This window comes from Macaca mulatta, chromosome 15, assembly GCF_049350105.2.
Source record: "Macaca mulatta isolate MMU2019108-1 chromosome 15, T2T-MMU8v2.0, whole genome shotgun sequence".
Classification (NCBI taxonomy): Eukaryota; Metazoa; Chordata; class Mammalia; order Primates; family Cercopithecidae; genus Macaca; species Macaca mulatta.
Window position 1 is genome coordinate 126,702,708 of NC_133420.1, and position 21,347 is coordinate 126,724,054.

At 38.2% G+C, this 21,347-nt stretch overlaps 1 protein-coding gene and 1 long non-coding RNA gene across 11 annotated transcripts in view; both read left to right on the top strand.

Annotated features, from left to right (window-relative positions):
- LOC114672859 (uncharacterized) overlaps positions 1–4,845 on the top strand; it is a 37,845-nt gene extending 33,000 nt beyond the window's left edge. For 3 of the 4 annotated variants that reach the window (XR_013404983.1, XR_003723389.2, XR_013404982.1), the window contains one exon: positions 2,750–3,533. This is a non-coding gene — a long non-coding RNA (uncharacterized LOC114672859). Of the gene's footprint in view, positions 1–2,749 lie in introns of all 4 variants that reach the window. The other variant, XR_013404984.1, reaches the window with a different exon arrangement.
- Positions 4,846–5,577: 732 nt separating this feature from the next.
- ZNF782 (zinc finger protein 782) overlaps positions 5,578–21,347 on the top strand; it is a 29,463-nt gene continuing 13,693 nt past the window's right edge. For 4 of the 7 annotated variants that reach the window (XR_013404980.1, XR_001440214.3, XM_077966489.1 and 1 more), the window contains exons 1-4: positions 5,578–6,021; positions 7,045–7,240; positions 8,088–8,146; positions 12,777–12,903. Coding sequence is in view for 2 of the 7 variants with exons in the window: in XM_015118125.3 (XP_014973611.3) it covers positions 8,132–8,146; positions 12,777–12,903 (142 nt within the window). In the remaining 5 variants the exon portion in view is untranslated. The remainder of the gene's footprint in view (positions 6,022–7,044; positions 7,241–8,087; positions 8,147–12,776; positions 12,904–21,347) is intronic. The other 3 variants (XR_013404981.1, XR_013404979.1, XM_015118126.3) reach the window with 1 other exon arrangement.

The window sequence follows — 21,347 nt, forward strand, 5'->3', positions numbered from 1 at the left end:
TTCAACACTGTCTAAGGCAAATGGTATCAAATAAATAGCTACACTTTTTCTGGGATGGCTTATTTGCTAACCGATTTTTCCTTCTACCATGACATCTAAGATTAAAAGAGAAATTGATACTTAATATTTAGAATCTAGATATCAATATATAGTTGATTCCAATTTTTTAAACTGATGGCTGAAAAGGACAACCAAATGGCTGAAATCATTTTAGAATAAGGGGTCTGTCCCTTGACATTATAGTTGAACTCACGATTTTACTGTCATTGTTTAAGATGAGGCTGGCTGGCTGTGCTGTCATCAAGGAATATTGTCAAGCATGAGCTATATTTTTCAAAAAATGCTCAGTAGATACCTGAAGGGAAAGGGAAGTATAAGTTAAACTTATCAACGTGTATTTTTTTTCTTGGTTAAAATGTCAGATGACAAAGCACTAACATATTTCTTACACTCCATGAACTGCCTGAGTGTGGTATCATGTACACTCTATAGAAAACCCATTGGAGGCTCTTAACTTCCACAGATGATGTTTGAGAAAGGGTTATTATAAAATGCTACCCTTAATGTGGTACCTGTCATCAAACCTAGCAAGGATTTTATGAATTCCCTTTATAAATAATGAGAAAAGTTTAAAATTAGATTTCATTGTTTCTTAAGTAATACAAATCAGCTGAGAATTTCTATTTCTATTGATTTACTGCAATGAAATGTAATATTGTAAAATAACATTGGCACAAGAGCATTTTATTGCAATGAATATAAGACTAGTGCATTTACTAAGTTACCAATCCTAAGTGTATCATTTCAGGAGATATAGTGACAAAACAAGTGTTTTAGATTCAGAGACACTGTGTGCCAGGGCTGCTAGATCACCAAAAAGGGAGGAAGCCATCAGTTTCTCTAGTCCAGTTTTCTTACGTGGAGGATAAAAAGAGTATCACTTTAGTATTCTCTCACACACCCTAAAAACAGATGACAAAGACAACTTAAAAAATGTAACTTTCACTTCATGTTTACATAAGACTCCCATGACATTACTCAAGTGAGACTCTCAGAGAATACTTTCCATTCATTTCAAACGTTGATTAATTTCATCCTGTGAATCATTTGACCTGCACCTAGGCATTTTCCTGCTACACTCCTGCTTTCTGCCTAGAATACTTCTTTTCTCTTTCCTTGTTTCAGCAAGCTTGACTCCGTCTACCCTCTTGAATCTCTTTGCCACGAGCCACACCAAAAAAATGGTTTTTGTACACTATTTGGTCAAATTCACCACCTGTTACATGATACTAATTCTTGCAGAGTATTCCCCTCTTAAGAAAGTATGCCTCTCCACGGAAGGGGGGACCCTTACTCTTCCTACCTCCAGCTGCTGAGCATAGAATTTTGGATAAATCAAAAAGTTCAACAAGTGTTTGACAAATTAATTCAGTTATAATTTGGAAGATAAGTCTTACTACATTTAATTACAGCAAAAACACTACTAACAGTTTACTGTTTATAGGTATTATTTAAGGTAGTCACAAAATAGGAACAAATACTCTAACTTCATTCAGTCAGTGTAGATAACAGAGTATGAAATTTTCCAATCTTTAACAAGAAATGGAAGGAGTTACTTAGCAGTCTTAAAGTTTAATAACAAAAACTAGAAAATAATCATACCTACTAATCTAGTAAGTCAAAACCAATGCCTTACCATCAAAGGTCCAGTACCTGTTGGACACCAATGCCCACCCACTGACTTCTTCCACTGTACCTGCTGCCTCTCATTTTAACCCATTAAAAATACTAAAGTTGTTTTCCTTGTAGAGGTCTTTCACCTCCTTGGTTAGGTGTATTCCTAAGTGTTGTGTTTTATTTTATTTTTTTGGCAGCTATTGCAAAAGGGCTTAAGTTCTTGGTTTGATTCTCAGCTTGATCGCTGTTGGTGTATAGCTAAGCTATTGATTTGTGTACATTAATTTTGTATCCTGAAACTTTGCTGAATTCATTTATCAGTTCTAGGAGCTTTTTGGAGGAGTCTATAGTGTTTTCTAGGTATACGATCATATCATCAGGAAACAGCAACAATTTGACTTCTTCTTTACTGATCTGGATGTCCTTTTTTGTTGTTTTTTGGGTTTTCTTTGTTGTTGTTGTTTTTGTTTGTTTGTTTGTTTTTTGAGACAGAGTCTTGCTCTGTCGCCCAGGCTGGAATGCGATGGCACGATCTCGGCTCACTGCAAGCTCCACCTCCCAGGTTCACGCCATTCTCCTGCCTCAGCCTCCCGAGTAGCTGGGACTACAGGCGCCCACAACCATGCCCGGCTAATTTTTTGAATTTTTGGTAGAGACAGGTTTTCACCGTGTTAGCCAAGATGGTCTCGATCTCCTGACCTCGTGATCGTCCTGCCTTGGCCTCCCAAAGTGCTGGGATTCCAGGCGTGAGCCACCGCGCCTGGCCTGGATGTCCTTTATTTCTTTCTCTTATCTTACTGCTCTGGCTAGGACCTCCAGTACTATGTCGCATAGAAGTGGTGAGAGTGGGCGTGCTTGTCTTATCCCCATACTCAGGGGGAAGCTTTCAACTTTTCCCCAATTCAGTATTATGTTGGCTGTGGGTCTGCCATAGATGGCTTTTATTACATTGAGGTATGTCCCTTGTATGCAGATTTTGCTGAGGGTTCTAATCATAAAAGGATGTCAGATTTTGTCAAATGCTTTTCCTGTGTCTATTGAGACGATCACGTGATTTTTGTTTTTAATTCAGTTTATGTGGTGTATCACATTTATTGACTTGCATATGTTAAAACATCCCTGAAACCCTGGTATGAAACTCACTTGAACATGATGGATTGTCTTTTTGATATGCTGCTGGAAACCACAAAACATTCCTGAAAGGAATCATAGATGACACAAATAAATGGAAACACCCCATGCTCATGGATGCATAGAATCAATATTGTGAAAATGACCTACTGCCAAAAGCAATCTAAAGATTCAGCACAATTCCCATCAAAATACCATCATCATTCTTCACAGAACTAGAAAAAACAATTCTAAAATTCACATGGAACCAAATAATAGCCCACATAGCCAAAGCAAGACTAAGTAAAAAGAACAAATCTAGAGGTATCGCATTATCTGATTTCAAACTATACTATAAGGCCACAGTCACCAAAACAGCATGATACTGGTATAAAAATAGGCACATAGGCCAATGGAACAGAATGGAGAACCAAGAAATAAACCCAAATACTTACAACCAATTGATCTTCAACAAAGCAAAGAAAAACATAAAGTGGAGAAAGGATACCCTTTTCAACAAACGGTGCTGGGATAATTGGCTAGCCACATGTAGGAGAATGAAACTGGATCCTCATCTCTCACCTTATGCAAAAATTGACTCAAGATGGATTAAGGACTTAATTCTAAGGCCTGAAACTATAAAAATTCTAGAAGATAACATCGGAAAAACCCTTCTAGACATTGGCTTAGGCAAGGATTTCATGACCAAGAATCCAAAAGCAAATGCAATAAAAACAAAAAATAAATAACTGGAACTTAAACTAAATAGCTTTTGTACAGCAAACGGAACAGTCAACAAAGTAAACAGACAACCCACAGAGAGTAGGAGAAAATCTTCACAATCTATATATCTGACAGAGGACTAATATCCAGAATCTACTACGAACTCAAGCAAATCAATCCCATCAAAGAAAAAAACAAACAATCCCATCAAAAAGTGGGCTAAGGACATGAATAGACAATGCTCAAAAAAGATACACAAATGGCCAAGAAACATATGAAAACATGCTCAACATCACTAATGACCAGGGAAACGCAAATCAAAACCACCTTACTCCTACAAGAATGGCCATAATCAAGAAATCAAAAAATAGTAGATGTTGGCATGGCTGCAGTGAACAGGGAAAACTTCTACACTGCTGGTGGGAATGTAAACTAGTACAACCACAATGGAAAACAGTGTGGAGATTCTTTAAAGAACTAAAAGTAGAACTACCATTTGATCCAGCAATCCCACTACTGGGTATCTACCCAGAGGAAAAGAAGTCATTATATGAAAAAGATACTTGCACATGCATGTTTATAGCAGCACATTTTGCAACTGTAAAAACGTGGAACCAACCCAAATACCCATCAGTTAACAAGTGGATAAAGAAACTGTGGTATATATGATCGTATACTACTTAGCCATAAAAAGGAATGAATTAATGGCATTTGCAGCCACCTGGATGAGACTAGAGACTATTATCCTAAGTGAAGTAACTAAGGAGTGGAAAACCAAACATCATATGCTCTCACTCGTAAGTGGGAGCTAAGCTATGAGGATGCAGAGGCATAAGAATAACACAATGGACTTTGGGGACTTGGGGGGAATGGTGGGGGGGGGCGCAAGGGATAAAAGACTACAAATAGGGTGCAGTGTATAGTGCTTAGATGATGGTGCACCAAAATCTCACAAATCACCACTAAAGAACTTACTCATGTGACCAAACACCATCTGTTCCCCAATAACCAATGGAGATTTTTTTTTAAAAATCAGCAAAAAGCAAGAAAACTCGTTATGAGCATGGAAACCTAAGATAACATTAAATTTAAATATTTTGAAACAATAAGAGAATTCGGCAAGAAGCAATGTTAAGGGATAAAAACCAAAAGCTTTTCTCTAACACCTGCAGCAATGGGCTCGACCCGCCTTAGAATCCTCACGCCTGGGGGCGCCAGGACAGGGCTCACAGGTCAATGGGTCCGGTGGGCTGTGAAGAGACAAGGTGGAGGTTCCAGGTTGAAAATGTATAAAATTGTAAAGTAAATTAAAAGTTATATCATTTCAATGCTAAATACTTCGGTAGTGATTCCTTTTTTAAAAAAATCAATTTTTCTGCAAAATTCTTAATCTTTTTTCACAGTTCACAAAAGTAATGGTACTTTTTTTCAATATTTGCAATTCCCAATCCGTATTCAGCTTCCCAATTGTCTCCGAAAGCCTTATGCAAAAAAAAAATGCTGGTTCAACCGGGAACCAACGGAGAGCTACTCTTTATATTTGTCAGTAGCGTTCAAGTTTTAACCTTTAACTTCTCCCTGTTCTTAGAGAGCCTGAGAAGAGACTCTTCATAAAAACTCCACCCCGGCCGGGCGCGGTGGCTCAAGCCTGTAATCCCAGCACTTTGGGAGGCCGAGATGGGCGGATCACGAGGTCAGGAGATCGAGACCATCCTGGCTAACACGGTGAAACCCCGTCTCTACTAAGAAATACAAAAAATAGCCGGGCGAGGTGGCAGCGCCTGTAGTCCCAGCTACTCGGGAGGCTGAGGCCGGAGAATGGCGTGAACCCGGGAGGCGGAGCTTGCAGTGAGCTGAGATCCGGCCACTGCACTCCAGCCTGGGCTACAGAGCGAGACTCCGTCTCAAAAAAAAAAAAAAAAAAAAAAAAAAAAAATCCACCCCGCCAGTTCTGAATCGCCGAAACGTGAGGAGTCTCGTCGAAAACGGACGCAAGAGCTTATGGGAAATGTAGTCCTGAACGAGTCTGGTTCGCCGCGCAGCACTCTGGGATGGGGTTACTGGGCTCCTTCTGCGCCTGTGCAGCTGAAGCCCCGCTGCCTCATTTGAGTTCTCGGGACTCCCGGGAAGCGATTTGGGGAGCTCTGGGGTCGGCTCGCAAAGTAGAGGGGGCGGAGCTGGGGCGGCAGGGCAGCGTTTGTGCCGGGAGTGGGAGAGGAAGCGGGAAGTTCGTGGGATCCCCGCCCCCAGTGTCAGTGGATGCGACCGGGCGGGCCCTCGACCTTCCCGGCCGGTGGAGAGGGACCCCGGCCACTGGCTCCCGGGGCGGCTGGGGCTGAGCGCGGGTCGGGAGCAGGTGCTGGGTGCGGGCCGCGGTGTGCGGGACGGGAGCGTGTTGCGAGCGGCGGCGGGAGGGGAAAGCGCATTTGTAACGCGGGCGACAACGTGCCCGAAATCCCCGGACGGTGGGTCTGCATCGAGACCCCGAGCTCTGGAGCTGGAAAAACCCGGGTAAGTTCAGCTCTGTCGACTGCAAGCCTAGGCGAATGCAGGGACCTGGATGAGAGTCAGGTTTCTCATCTGAAAGTGAGGGTATTAATAATGACTGCTTCATGGCGTTGTTTTAAAACTTTATGTCACCACCTGTAAAGCAAACAGCCGACTGTAGGCTGCTAAGCCATGAGCGACTGCTGCTGTTATATTTAGAAGACACTTTGTTCTGTTCATTGGGTGCCTTATGTAAACCTCACAACCACATCTGCATTAAATATAACAACTGAGGCTCAGGTCACAAGCTAGCAGTGAGGGAGCTGGGGTTCAAGGGCACGTGTGATTTATTTCCCGTTTCAGGCGCTAATATCACACCTGCCTATAACCAGCATTGCAGCCTTCACAGCACTTAGCAGAATGGCATGTCCCCAAATACTCAGGGAGTGGATGTAGTTGGAATCTTACCATGTGTCAAATGTCGTCTGGATTTCTGGTGTGTCTTCAGATCTCTTGGGTCAGACAGGTTCTTGGCCCCTTCTGCATCGTCAGGGTGTCTCTCTTTTAAGTCTGATATGATGAATTCTAAGAGTCAGATTTTTGGCACTAACATGGTTTCTCAGGTCAGGTCGCAGGCTCCTTGAACGGAGCAGCCCTTGCGACTTGGGAAGCAGGGGCCTCTGTGAACAGTTTTACCTGGAAGAGAACCCCTCTCAGACCTAGACCTCCCTCCCGAGCTTCAGAGCAGAGGCAGAAGAGGCCACAGAGGAGCAGATCCTGGATGTGTATGGTCAGAAGCAGTTCTTGATCCTACTTCCCAGATAGAGCCAGACTTGTTGGTGAAGCCTCCAGAAGCCACCACAGAATGGGTGACAGTGGGTGGTTTGGGCCAGCTTTGAGAAGAGCAGAATGAGCTGGGTGGGGGCCAGGGACAGGCTGCTCAGGAAAGGCCACATCATTGCAGAAGTCTGGGGGTAGGGGTAACCAAAGAGTCTGTCCCCAGATCCCAAAGTAGCCGCCAGTCCCTTTGTTCTCCACTCTTTACAGATGCCATACTGCTGTTAACACATGTGACACTGGAGGATCCCAGCATGATGATACATGAAGGGTTTTCTGTGGTTATCTACTTCTGATTCTTTTGAAAGCTTTAAAGACATTGGGCATGAAAGGTTAAGTGAGTTTCCAGGGACCCCTCGTTTGTGGCAGGGCCAGGAGGAAAACAGTTCCGTTCATTCTTTCACAGGTGAGTCACCAAAAACATCTTATCCAAAGGGCCTTTTGAGAAATACATCCCAGTTAAAACATCTACAACTCTTTGCCTTAAAGTATCTCATCTCTTTTACAAGACTTTCTGTGGATTGTCTATACCAAGGGTAAACAGTATTACTAAGAAAAATAATTAAATGATGCACACTGAATATTTTTCTGTTAATTTAGTGTTTCAGAGACAGATTCTTATCCTGTTGTCCAGGCAGGAGTGCAGTGGCACAAACACGGCTGACTGCAGCCTCTACCTCCTGGGCTCAAGTGATCCTCCTGCCTTAGCCTCCCAAGTAGCAGGGACCACAGGCACATGCTACCACACCTGGCTAATTTTTTAAGTTTTTATTTTCTGTAGAGACAGGGTCATACCATGTTGCCCAGGTTGGTCTTGAACTCCTGAGCTCAAGCCATCCTCCCTCTTTGGCCTCCTGAAGTGCTGGGGTTACAGGCATGAACTATGGTGCCTGCTAAGTTAATTTTAGTGAAAGAATAGTGTCTTATCCTGTGGTGTACTTTAGTTCAACTAATCCTCTATTGTCTTTATTTTTTTGTGTGAGTTAAAAGCACATGTGCATTATTGTTAAATCAACTGGGCAAAGTTTATGTTCACTCAATAAAAAATAGCAGTTTAAGCCCCAAAACTATTTCAGAGTTGTCGTAGAGACAGTACCACCTCTACGTGGTGCTTCTCATGCTTTTTCAAGGCCTGAAGGGCCCTGTTACCTTAGGAAGGCTGCTCCCCAACTGGGTTGCTGAGATTTGGGGAGGTGAATCTAGGAGCTGTGAGGTAGGCCAGACCGTGTGACCTCCTCTTTCTGTCCCCCCAGCTGAGGCTTCACAGTTCTCTACACTCTCCTAAGAGCCACAGAAAATGAACACATTTCAGGTAAGCTCTTTATTCATTCCCCACTTTGTATTGTAATGTATTTATGAGGTCCTTGCATTAAATGGAAAAGGAGAAATAGATCGAGTAAATCTTGAGGGGAAATATATACAGTTTTACAATGAACTCTTTTGTTTGCTGTCAGCTTTTGGTAAATAATCTTTGTCAGGGTTAGTAGGTTCCCTCCAGTTACCAGTTTGCCAAGATCTCGTGTTAGTTATAAATGCACATTGAATTATATTAAATACTTTTTGTATATCTATTAGAATAAATCTATAGCTGTGTCCTTTAATGAATCTATAAATATTGTGAATAATATAATGGATTTTCTAAAAGTAACTTGAATTCCTGTATAGACCCTAGTTGCTAATGAGTGTAGTAACTTGCTTCTTACATGTTTTCCTAGCACTTTTTGGTAATAATGTAGGATTTTTTTTTCTGTGTTCACAAATTGGATTAAACTGTATTTTCCTGTTTCCCTGTTCAGTTAGGGTACCATGGTTGTCTCATGAAAGGAAATGGGGCACTTTTTCTTGTTTCTTCTTTTCTAATAATTTAGAAAAATGAGAAAATTGTGTTATATGTGGATTTTGTGAAACTCACCTATGAATTTGGACCTTGTGAAGACTTTCTGTGTGAAGATTTTGATTATTGAATAAATTTATTAATCAATTCATTACTCAACTTCTTATAAGCTTATACTGGATTTATACTTTCTCAATATAATTTTTGTCATTAGATTTTCATAGAAAATTGTAATCATTTATATTTGTGTTTATTTGCTTATTTTTTTTTAGATTTTTAGTTTATTGTTGGTTGACCATTATCAAACAAGATTTGTCTTTGTCAGTATGCCTTCACTTATAAATGTACAGAGACAAGGTATAAACCGAAAGGAAAATAAAATGAGATACTAAGATATTTTATTTTAAAAACCACCTTGCATACACAAATGATAAAAATTTATTATAATTTTCACACCACCTTGTCATCCTCGTGCTAATACACTTTGACACTGAAGATGCAACCTGCCTTCTTACTTAGCACTGTACTTAGATATATTTATTAAGATGAGAAAGTTTTCATAATGTATGTTTACTAAAACTGGAAAAATTTTCAATTTTAACATAAAATGTATTTGAAATTTTCAACTAAGATTCTGAACATTTTACTTTTACATTTTGTTTTATGTATTTTACTATCCCAGAGTATAAAAGAAGTCAAGACAGGCCTTAACTAAAATGAAAGAGCAAGATTAAAATAATCATAATGAATGCTGTCTTTTCTTTATACTTAAAAACATTTCTTTAAAATGTTTTATTTCAATAGCTTTTGGGGTACAAGTGGTTTCTTGTTACATGGATTCATCTTGTTACATGGATGAATTTTATAGTGGTGAATTCTGAGATTTTAGTGCACCCATGGCCTGACAAGTGGTGTACGTTGTGCCTTATAGGTAGCTTTTTATCCCTAGCACCTTTCCCTAGCCTCCCACCCTCCCGCTTCTTGGTCTCTAAAGTCCATTATGTCACTCTGTATGCCTTTGCATACTCATAACTTAACTCCCAGTTATAAGTGAGAACATATGGTTTGGTTTTCTACTCCTGTGTTACTTAGAATTGCAGCTCCACCCAAGTTGCTGCAAAAGACATTACTTCATTCCTTTTTATGGCTAAGTAGTATTCCATAGTGTATAGGTACCACATTTTCTTTATCCACTCAGTTGATGGGCACTTAGGTTGGTTCCACATCTTTGCAATTGTGAATTGTGCTGCCACAAACATGTGTGCTGGTTTCTTTTTCATTGATGGTGACTTCTTTTCCTTTGGATAGATACCCAGTAGTAGGATTGCTAAATGGAATGGTAGATCTACTTTTAGTTCCTTAAGGAATCTCCATACTTTTTACATAGAGGTTGTCCTAATTTACATTCCTACCACCATTGTATAAGCATTCCCGTTTCTTCACATCCATGCAAATGTCCATTGTGTTTTGACTTTTTAATAAGGGCCATTCTTGCAGGAGTAAAGTGGTATCTCATTGTGGTTTTAATTTGCGTTTCCCTGATGATTAGCGATGTTGAGCATTTTTTTCATATGTTTATTGGACATTTGTATATCTTCTTTTGAGAAATGACAATTCATGGCCTTCGCCCATTTTTTGTTGGGATTATTTTTTTTCCTGCTGGTTTATTTGAGTTCCTTGTAAATTCTGGATACTTTGTCAGATGTCTAGTTTGTAAATACTTTCTCCCATTCTGTGGGTTGGCTGTTTACTCTGGTAATTATTTCTTTTACTGTGTAGAAGCTTTTTAGTTTAATTAGGTCCAGTTAATTTATTTTTGTTTTTGTTGCATTTGTTTTTGGGGTATTAGTCATGAGTTCTTTGCCTAGGCTGATGTTGAGAAGAGTTTTTCAAATGTTGTCTTCTAGAATTTCTATGGTTTCAGGTCACAGATTTAAGTCTTTGATCCATCTTGAGTTGATATTTCTATAAAGTAAGAGATAGGGATCCAGTTTCATTATTCTACATGTGGCTTGCCACTTTCACCAGCACCATTAAACAGGTCAGGGGTCCCCAATCCACGGGGCCACTGACTGGTACTGGTCTGTTAGCAATGGAACGGCACAGCAGGAGGTGGGCAGCAGGCCAGTAAGCATTACTACCTGAGCTCCACCTCCTGTCAGATCAGCAGCATCAGATTCTTATAGGAGAGCGAACCCTATTGTGAACTGTACATGCAAAGAATCTAGGTTGCGTGCTCCTTATGAGAATCTAACTAATGCCTGATGATCTGAGGTGGATCAGTTTAATCTTGAAACCATCCCCACCCTCCCACCGCTGGTCCATGGAAAAATTGTCTTCCTAGTTTCTTGAGAGTTTTTATTATATAGGTATGCTGGATTTTGTCAGATGCTTTTTCTACATCTATTGAGATGATTATGTGATTTTTGTTTTTTGTTATGTTATGTCATGTATCACATTTATTTACTTGCATGTGTTAAACCATCCCTGCATCCCTCAGGTGAAACCCACCTAATCATGATATGCTTTTTGATGTGCTATTGTATTCAGTTAGCTAGTGTTTTGTTGAGGATTTTTGTATCTATGTTCATCAGGGATATTGGTCTGTTGTTTCTTTAGTTGTATCTTTTCCTGGTTTTGCTAGCAGGGTGATACTGGCTTCATAGAATGATTTAGGGAGGATTCCCTCTTTTGCAGTCTTTTGGAATAGTTTCTGCAGGATTGGGATCAGTTCTTTGAATATCTGGTAGAATTCAACTGTGAATCCTTCTGGTCCCAGGCTTTTTGTTGTTGTTGGCAATTTTCAAATTTTTTAATTACTGATTCAACCTCTCTACTTGTTGTCTATTCAGGGTTTCAATTTCTTCCTGATTTAATTTCAGAGTGTTGTATGTTTCCAGGAATTTATTCACTTCCTCTAGGTTTTTAGCATTTCTCATGGTGCTGGTTTGGTAACGACAAATTCCCTCAGCATGTGTTTGTCTGAAATGACTTTATTTCTCCTTTATTTATGGAACTTAGTTTTGCTGGATACAGAATTCTTGGCTGACAGGTACTCTGTTTAAAGAGGTTGAAGATAGGACCCCCAATCCCTTCTTGCTTATAAGGTTTCTGCTTAGAGGTCTGCTGTTAGTCTGATAAATTTTCCTTTATAGGTTACCTGATGGTTTTATCTTAGTGCTCTTAGAATTCTTTCCTTCATATTGGCTTTAGACAGCCTGATGACTATATGCTTTGGTGAAGATCTTTTTGCCGTGAATTTTCCAAGAGTTCTTTGACCTTCTTACATTGGGATATGTAAATATCTAGCCAGGTCAGTGAAGTTTTCCTCAGTTATTTCCTCAAATAATTTTTCTAGACTTTTTTCTCTTCTCCCTCAAAAATATCAGTTATTCTTAGGTTTGGCCATTTTATATAATTTCATATTTCTTGGAGACTTTGTTCATTTCTTTTAATTATTTTTTCTTAGCTTTTTGAGCTTTTTTGTGTTATGTATCATGCCACATCTGTGTGTATAGCTGCATGAGATAATAATGAACAGATTTTCATTCCGGTGAAGATTCACTTCCCGGCTGGTCGCTGTGGCCCACACCTGTAATCCCAGCACTTTGGGAGGCTGAGGCAGGCGGATCATGAGGTCAGGAGATCGAGACCATCCTGACCAACATGGTGAAAGCCCATCTCTACTGAAATATAAAAAACTAGCTCAGTGTGGTGGCATACACCAGTAGTCCCAGCTACTTGGGAGGCTGAGGCAGGGGAATTGCTTGAACCTAGGAATGTGGAGGTTGCAGTCAGCCAAGATTGCACCATGGGAAACGTATGCAGGAATCATATTTATAATAATTTTACCTAAAAGGGCACTAAGCTTCCTCAATATATTAAATAAAAATGTATGTGTATAATTTTAAAATAAATACAAATGAGAACAAATATTTGTGCTAATTATGCATTTCAAAAGAATAAGGCAGAATTAGGGTCATAATAATAATCCCTTGTAGCATTTTGTTTTAAATTCTCAACAGTAAACATAATGAGTTAGTTTCTGAAAACATTTTCCTTTCCCTGATTCTGAACACTCAGATTAATCAGAAATGCACTGTTACAGGCATCAGTGTCATTCAAGGACGTGACTGTGGAATTTACCCAGGAGGAGTGGCAGCACATGGGCCCTGTTGAGAGGACCCTGTACAGAGATGTGATGCTGGAGAACTACAGCCACCTCGTCTCAGTGGGTGAGCACAGCTTACCATGAGGTTCCCTCCAGAGGGCAGTTCTGTTTCTCCTCTCTTTCTCTCTCTCCGTACCGTACCGTGTGACTCCCTCTACAGTGCAATTCTGGTTTTCCTTTTTTATATTAGTTACTTTTATTGAGGTGTATTTAACAGAAAATAAAATTCAGCACCTTTCAGTGTACAAATCAATGAGTTTTAAAAAATGTATACAGTTGATTACCACAATCCAAATCATGGTTTGGAATCTTTTTATCACCCCCAAAAGATTCTTTGTAGCCCTTTGCAGTGAGTCCCCTCCCTCCATCCCTTCCCCCACAACCCCTGGCAACTATTTGTCTGCTTTCGATTGTAATAATTTTGCCTTTTCTCCAATTTCATATAAATGGAATCATAAATTATATACTCCCTTTTGTCTGGTTTTCTTTAGCATAATGCTTTTGAAACTCATGCACATGTGTGTATAAGTGGTTTGTTATTTTATCCTAAGTAGTGTCCCTTTGTGGGCATATACTGCAATTTGTTATCCTTTATCAGTTGGTCAGCATACGGAATTTTTTCCCAGTTGGTGCTTTTATGAATAAAGCTGCTGTGAACTTTCACATACAAGTCTTTGTGTCAACATGTTTTCATTTCTCTTGTGTAAGTACCTAGGAGTGGGCTTGCCAGGTCTTCTGATAAGTTTATCTGTCTATAACTTTATAAGAAACTGCCAAATGTTTTCAAACTGGCTCCACAGTTTTTCATTTTCATGAACAATGTCTGTGAGTTCTCATTACTCTTTGGTTACCATTATTTGGAAAATTTTACTGTTTTTAACAATTCTAGTTGGGTTTTAATTTGCATTTTCCTGATGACTAACAACATTGAACCTCTTTTTATATGCTTTTCAGCCATTCATAAATCTTCTTTAAGTGACCAGTCAAATCTTTAGCTCATTTTTGTTTCATTTAGTTTTTAGTATTTTTGTTTGTTTAGTCGAAGAAGTTCAGACCTTTATTAGATACATGTTTTACAGACTTTTTCTTGCTATCTCTCGCTTCTCTTTTTAAAGAGAAAATGTTTTCAGTTTTTAATTTTTTGCATATATTTTAAGAAACCTTTTTTTATATTGAAATAATTATAGATTTATGGGAATTAGCAAAAACTGTGTCCTCACCTTCATTTCCCCCAAAGGTTACATGTTATATAACTGTACTACAGTATCAACACCAGGAAGTAGACACTGGCACAATGTGTGTGAATAGCTGTGTGCCATTTTATCACATGTGGACATTGGTGTAACCACCACAGTTGCAATACAGAACTGTTCTATCAGCGCAAAGATCTCTTTGGTGCTACTCATTCATAGTCACACCCATGCTGTCTCTCACATTGTCCCTAATCTCTGCTAACTGCTAATCTGCTAGCTGTATAATTTTGTCATTTTGAGACTGTTATATAAATGGAATCATACAGTATTTGATGTGTTGAGATTGCCTTTTTCACTCAGCAAAATGCTCTTGAGATCCAAGTTGTTGCGTATCCATAGTTCATTCCTTTTATTGCTGTGTAGTATTTCACTATATGAATGTCATTGTTTAGCCATTCACGTATTCAAGGACATTTTGTTTGTTTCCAGTTTGGGGCTATTACAAAGTTGATGTGAACATTCATGTTCAGATTTTTTGTGAACATAAGTTTTTCCGGAATAAGTACCAAAGAGTGTGATTGTTGGATTGTATGGTAAGTTATGTTTTATTCTTTAAGAAAGTGCCAAACTATTTCCCAGAGTTGCTGTACCATTTTGCATTTCTACCAGCAATGTATGAGGGATCCAGTTATTCCCTATCCTTTCTAGTTCTTGGCATTGTTGCTATTTTATATATTAGTGGTTGAATAGGTGTATAGTGATATCTCATAGTGATCCTAATTTGCATTTTCCTAATGGCTACTGGTAATCAATATCTTTTCATGTGTTCACATGCCATCTGTGTATCCTTAGTAAAATGTCTGTTCATGGCTTTTGTCCATTTTTTAATTGGAAGTTTGTATGTTTTACCATTGACTTTTGAGAAATTAGATAGTCTAGATATGAGTTCTTTATCAGATGTGTGGTTTGCACATTTTTGTACCAATCTGTAACTTGTCTTTTCGTCGTCTTCATGGGATGTTTTGAAGAGCATAAGTTTTTAATTTTGGTGAAGTCCAGTTTATCAGTTTTGTAAAAATTTTGTATCTAAGAACTCTTCACTAAGTCTTTGGACCAAAGATTTCCTCCTATTTTTAAAAATTGTGTAGTATATTTTACATTTTAATGATAGTGCATTTTGAGTTAATTATTGTGTAGGGCATGAAGTGTAAGTTGAGATAATTTTTTTTTTTTTTTTGCCTATGGATATCCATTTGCTCCATGCAGCACCATTACCCTTCCTAGCTTTTTCACCTGTGTCAAAAATCAGTTGACTGTACTTGTATGAGACTATTATATTCCCACATTATATTTCTTTTTCAATATTGTTTTAGCTATTCTAGTTACTTTGCCTTTGCATATACATATTGTAATAATTTCATTATGTTAAAATCTTATTGAGTGACAGGAATTAAAGCTATAAATTTTCAATTTTGTGACAGTTAACATCTTCACTGCTTTGAGTCTTATTTTAAGTCTTATAATCCATAAGCACAAGATATTTCTCCATTTACTTAGATCTTGATTTCTTGCTTCAGTGTTTTGTAGTTTTCAATGTAAAAGTCCTGTACATGTTATATGTATACCTCAGTATTTCATTTGGTTGGATAATTGTTAATGGCATTGTGTTTTAAATTTCTGTTTGCATGCAAAGGTTGCTAGTTTATAGAAATGTAATTGATTTTTGTATGTTCTTTTATGCTGAGATCTTGCTGAACTTTCTAGGAAGGCTTTTTGTGGATTCCTTCTGATTTTTTAACATAAGCTATCATGTGATCTATGTATAGGGTCATTTTACTATCTTCCTTTCTAATCTGTATGCCTTTTATTTCCTTTTCTTGCCATATTACACTGGCTAGGACTTCTAGTACTGTGTAGAGTAAGAGCAGTGAGAGTGGTCATCCTTGCCTTGTTCCCAACCTTCAGGGGAAAACATCTCTTTCACCAAATGATCCTAGCAGGTCCTTTGTGGATATTCTTCATCAAATGGTGGAACGTCTACTGTATTCCTAGTTTCTGAGAATATTGACTATGAATGGATATTGAATCTTGTCGAATATTTTTTATGTATATACTGCTGTGATTACATGATTTTTCTTCATTACTCCATTAATATAGTAGACTTTGTTGACTAGTTTTCAAATATTGAACCAGCCTTACATACTTGGAATAAACCTTACTTGGTAATGTCATATAATTCTTTTTATTTATCGTTTGATTCTATTTGAAATATTTTGTTAAGTAGTTTTGCATTTATGAGAGAAACTGGTCCGTAGTTTTGTACTACCTTTGTCTGGTTTTCATATCAGCATAAGTCTGGCCTCATAAAATTAGTTAGAAAGTGTTCCTTCCAATTTTCTGGAAGAGGTTGTATAGAAGTGGTATTTATTCTTCATTAAATGTTTGGTAGAGTTATCTAGTGAAACCATCTGGGCCTAGGGACTTCTTTTTGGGGAGTTTTACAAATCAATTTCTTTAAGTCGTATATATGGATATTCAAATTAATTCTATTAGGTGAATTGTGGTATTTTTGCTTTTCTAACAATTAGTCCATTTTATATAAGTTGTCACGTTTATATGCGCAAAAATGTTCAGATCATTCCATTATTATCATTTTGATGTCTTTAGGATCTGTATTTATAGACCTGTTTTATTCTTTATATTGGTCATTTCTGTCTTCTTACTCTCTCTTTTATTTTTTTATTCACTCTTCCTAGAGGTTTTACAATGTTACTGCTCTTTTCAGTCAACCAGCTTTTTCTCTCATTGATTTTTCTCTTTTGTTTTTTTGGTTTTAATTTAATTGATTTCTACTTTTTACTTTTGCTTCTGTTAGGATTATTGTGCTGTTTGTCTAGTTTTTTAATGTGAGATCATGGACTATTAATTTGAGACTTTTCCTCTTTTCTGATGTACACATTTAGTGCCATAAAAACTCAGCATTGCTTTAGCTGCATCACACAAATTGCATATTGGGTTACTAAGACATGTCTCTTATTTATGTCTAGAAGACATATTTCTTCTTCTTTGATTGAACACTCAATCATACAGTATGAGACCAAAGAAATGCAATTAAAACTTAACAACTGTTTACTTAATATCCACTCTTTGATAGACACCAGTGCAGTTCTCAAGTTACTTAATAGCACAGCCTTAATTTTCATAGGGTGATTTGAAGAGTTTCTGAGGCCAAGAAAACCTTTCTATTAAAAAAATTGGATATTTTTTGAAGCTGGGTAAAGGATCTATGAGGGGAAGGGTTCACTGAACTCTTTTTACTTTTTTAAAGAAACTTTTCAAATTCAAAGAAAAAGATAAGCAGTGCTTGAGAATAGCTCTAAGGAAGTCTCGGAATAAGCTAAATAAGGAAATATAAACATTCCAAGCAGATAAAAGTACAAGCACAAAGACCCCTGGTAGAAGAGAAGATAGTGAGTACAGAGTCCTGAAAAAGAACCAGTACACCTGCAACAAAGAAAGCAAGAAGGAATATGGTACAGATGTGAAAGTGGACCAAGTGAATATATATTATTGAGGCTATATTCTGGTTTTTAAGCAATAAGTAATCATTGAGGGTTTTAACTAAAATAGTAATCAACCATATCTGCTAAGAAATGTAATTTTTTGGCACTAAAAAAATTACAGGTGCGTTAGTTTTTACTCAGCAACATATACAATACTCAGCAACAATACCTGCGTAAACACAAAATGATACATACACAAGGTTATTCATTGCAGCATTGTTTGTAATAGCAATAGACTATCAACAACCCAAATGTACGTCATTGACTAATTGGCTAAAAGTATGTTACTTCTACACACAAATGAAGACTATGCAACCATACAATGGGCGAGAGCCTATATGCAAATAAGGAGTGATATTCCGTAAATATTAAGTCAAAAGAAAGCAGTAGAATGGTGTCCATAGAAAGCCATCTTTGAGTAAGAAAAGAAGAGAGAGGAATATATGTGATTGTTGATACTTGCAAAAATGAAACACTGGGAGAAAAATCAGAAAGTAATAAAATACAGCAGGTGGGAGGTGAGTGATTGGAACAGGAATGGAAGTGGGACTTTTAATATACCTTTTTATACAGTTTGGATTTTTGAACTACATACGTGTTTTTCATATTGAAAGATTACAGTAAATTTAAAAGGCAGTTCTTAAATATGAACGTCTTAGAGACTGATGGTTCCAAATAAGATTGATTAGAGATACTTCCTCCTGTTCCTCTCCTTAAGTACAGCTAAAACTGCGAGGCATTATATGCAAAAACATAAGAAGACTTGAACAGTGAGAGAAGGAAACAGACAGGCTAGGGACATTGGAACCCAAGAAATGACACCTCTTTCTCAGTTTTATTTTTGCGTAATGCATCAGCCTGAAACACCAGTTGGCACAGACAAAAAAAAAAGTCCCAAGTAAAGTCTGCTTCCTCTAGACAAAAGAACAGGAATGCAACCACCCAGAAAGAGAAAATTTTAGACAACTGCCCTACTCTAACTAACCACTATGGAAAAAACCTGCAACTCTTTCCTATCACCAAAAACTGACTTCCACCCTGGTCCTAGAGTATCAGTACTCCTTCCACTTTGCTTCCTTTTTAATTATAAATTCCATCTTTACATTATCCCTTTGCTACTATAACTCCAGCATAAGCTGTTAAAAGTAACCATGCAGCTTCTCCAGCACTTTGCTGCCTAGAAAGTTCTTCCACCAGTTATATTAGTTCACCACTCTTTAAGTTTTGCCTTCCATAAAGCCTTGAGGCATGGATACAATGCAGCCACCTTCTTTGGTACTGTGTAAAAAGGATGGCCTTTTTTCCAGCTCGTAATACATGCTTCCTCATTTCCATCTGAGGTCTTAGTAGAATGGTCTCTACTGTTTATATTTCTATCAGCATTTTCTTCACAACCATTTAACCAATTTGTAAGAAGTTTGAAACTTTCCTTTGTTTTCCTGTCTTCATTTGAGCCACCCTTAAGGTAGAATCACCCTTAATGCTCCATTCATGGCAGTATAGACATTTTCTGGCCTGCCCCTCCAAATTTTTCCAGCCACTACCCATTACCCAGTTCCAAAGCTACTTCTGCATTTTCAGGTGTTTGTAAAGCAACAACCCACTCCTCAGTACCAGTTTTCTGTCTTAGTCTGTTTTGTGTTGCCATAACACAACACGGGAGACTGGGTGATTTCAAAAGAAAAAACATTTATTTAGCTCACAGTTCTGGTGGCTGGGAAGTCCCAAATTAGACAGCTTCATCTGGTGAGGACGTCATGCTGCTTCAACTCATGGCAGAAAGTGGAAGGGGAGCAAGCATGTGCAAAGAAATTGCATGGAAGCAAGAGTGTGAAACTGAGGAAGCCAGTCTCTCTAAACAACTCACTGTCACAGGAACTAATCCATTCCTGTGAGAGCAAGAACTCACTCCCATGGGATGGTGTATTAGTCCGTTCTCATGCTGCTGTGAAGAAACACCTGAGATTGGGTAATTTTCCCCATGGGATGGTGTATTAGTCCGTTCTCATGCTGCTGTGAAGAAACACCTGAGATTGGGTAATTATAAAGGAAAGAAGTTTAATTGACTCACAGTTCCACATGGTTGGGGAGGCCTCAGGAAACTTGCAATTATGGTGGAAGGTACCTCTTCACAGGGCAGCAGGAGAGAGAATGAGTGCCCAGTGAAGGGGGAAGCCCATTATAAAACGGTCAACTCGCGTGAGAACTAACTCCCTATCACGAGAATATGATGGGGGAAACCGTCCCTATGACTCAATTGTCTCTTCCTGGTCCCTCCCATGACACATGGGGATTATGGGAGCTACAATTCAAGATGAGATTTGGGTGGGGACACAGCCAAACCATGTCAGAGGGCATTAATCTTATCATGAGGTATCCAGCCCCATGACCAAAACACTTCCCACTAAGCCCCACCTCCCAACACTGCATTAAGGATCAAATTTTAACATGTGTTTTGATGGGGACAAACCATACCCAAACCATAGCAGGGGATACGTCAAAGAACAGGGGAGCCAACTGAAAGATCTCCCAGTAGCCAAAATTGCAACAGTTTGAGCAATAAAATAAACAACATAGTATTGGTTTATAACCCAAAGTATGAAAAACTCGTGAGTCCATATTGATACAAATAATTGAATAAATAAGAGAGAATAGAAAATCTCCCAAATAGAAGAATTCCTAATAATTTGTGTAGTTACTCCTCTTCGAGGAAGTGGAGCATAATTCTCCACTGCTGTAGTGAGCTGTGCCTGTGACAGTCTTCTAAAAAGTATAATATGCATACTGGAGAAAAGGAATAACTATAATGGAAAACCCTGGCATCTATTACCTCCACTGGTGATCAAAGTTATCATCAGTGATAAGTCTGTTGATGGCCTATTCCCTTGATGAGATGTGATGAGAATGGTAGACACTTTACCTCTGTGGTCTTTCTCCCAGGAATACATAACCCCACTTCAGTTATGAGGAAAACATCAGAAAAACCAAAACTGAAGAACATTCTACAATGTCCTTTAAACTGTCAAGGTGATCCAAAATACCTCAAAACACTTAGTTTACAGGAGCCTAAGGAAACAGGGTGACTAAATGTAATGTAGAATCTTGGATGAAGCTGTAAAACAGGAAAAAGACATTAGGTAAAAAGGAGCTCTGAATAAAGTGTAGACTTTATTTCATAATGTTATGTTATGAAAAAACTGCCATTGGAATTTCTGATATTACGTGAGACAACTGCTGTGGTAATTTCAGGCGGTAACAGTGAAGGAAGTTTGGAGCAAGGTATACAAGAATTCTTTCCATCCTTTTAACTTTTCTGTAAATCTAAGTTATTCTAAAGTAAAACTTTTTAAAAAAGTAATTACATATGCACAGCTGCAGAGTAGACAGAGAAAAGAATTGCTGAACTTTATGACAGAACGATAGAAACGAGTCACTCTTTACAAAGAAAAAACTAGACTGAATAAAAATGAACAGAGCCCCAGAAACTGAAAGAAAATCTCTAATGTTTGTGTAATTTGAATCCCATAAGAAAAGGCTAAAAAAAATTCAAAGAAATAATGGCTAAAATTTTCCCAAGTGTGGCAAAGGTCATAAACCTAGAGATTCAACAAGCTGAGTAAATTCTATACAGGATAAACCCAAAGGAGTTCATGCTAAGAAGCATAATTATGAAACTTCTGACAACTAAAGATAAAGAAAAAATCTGACAAGCAACAAAAGGGAAACAATATATTGCTTTTGGGGTAAAAGAA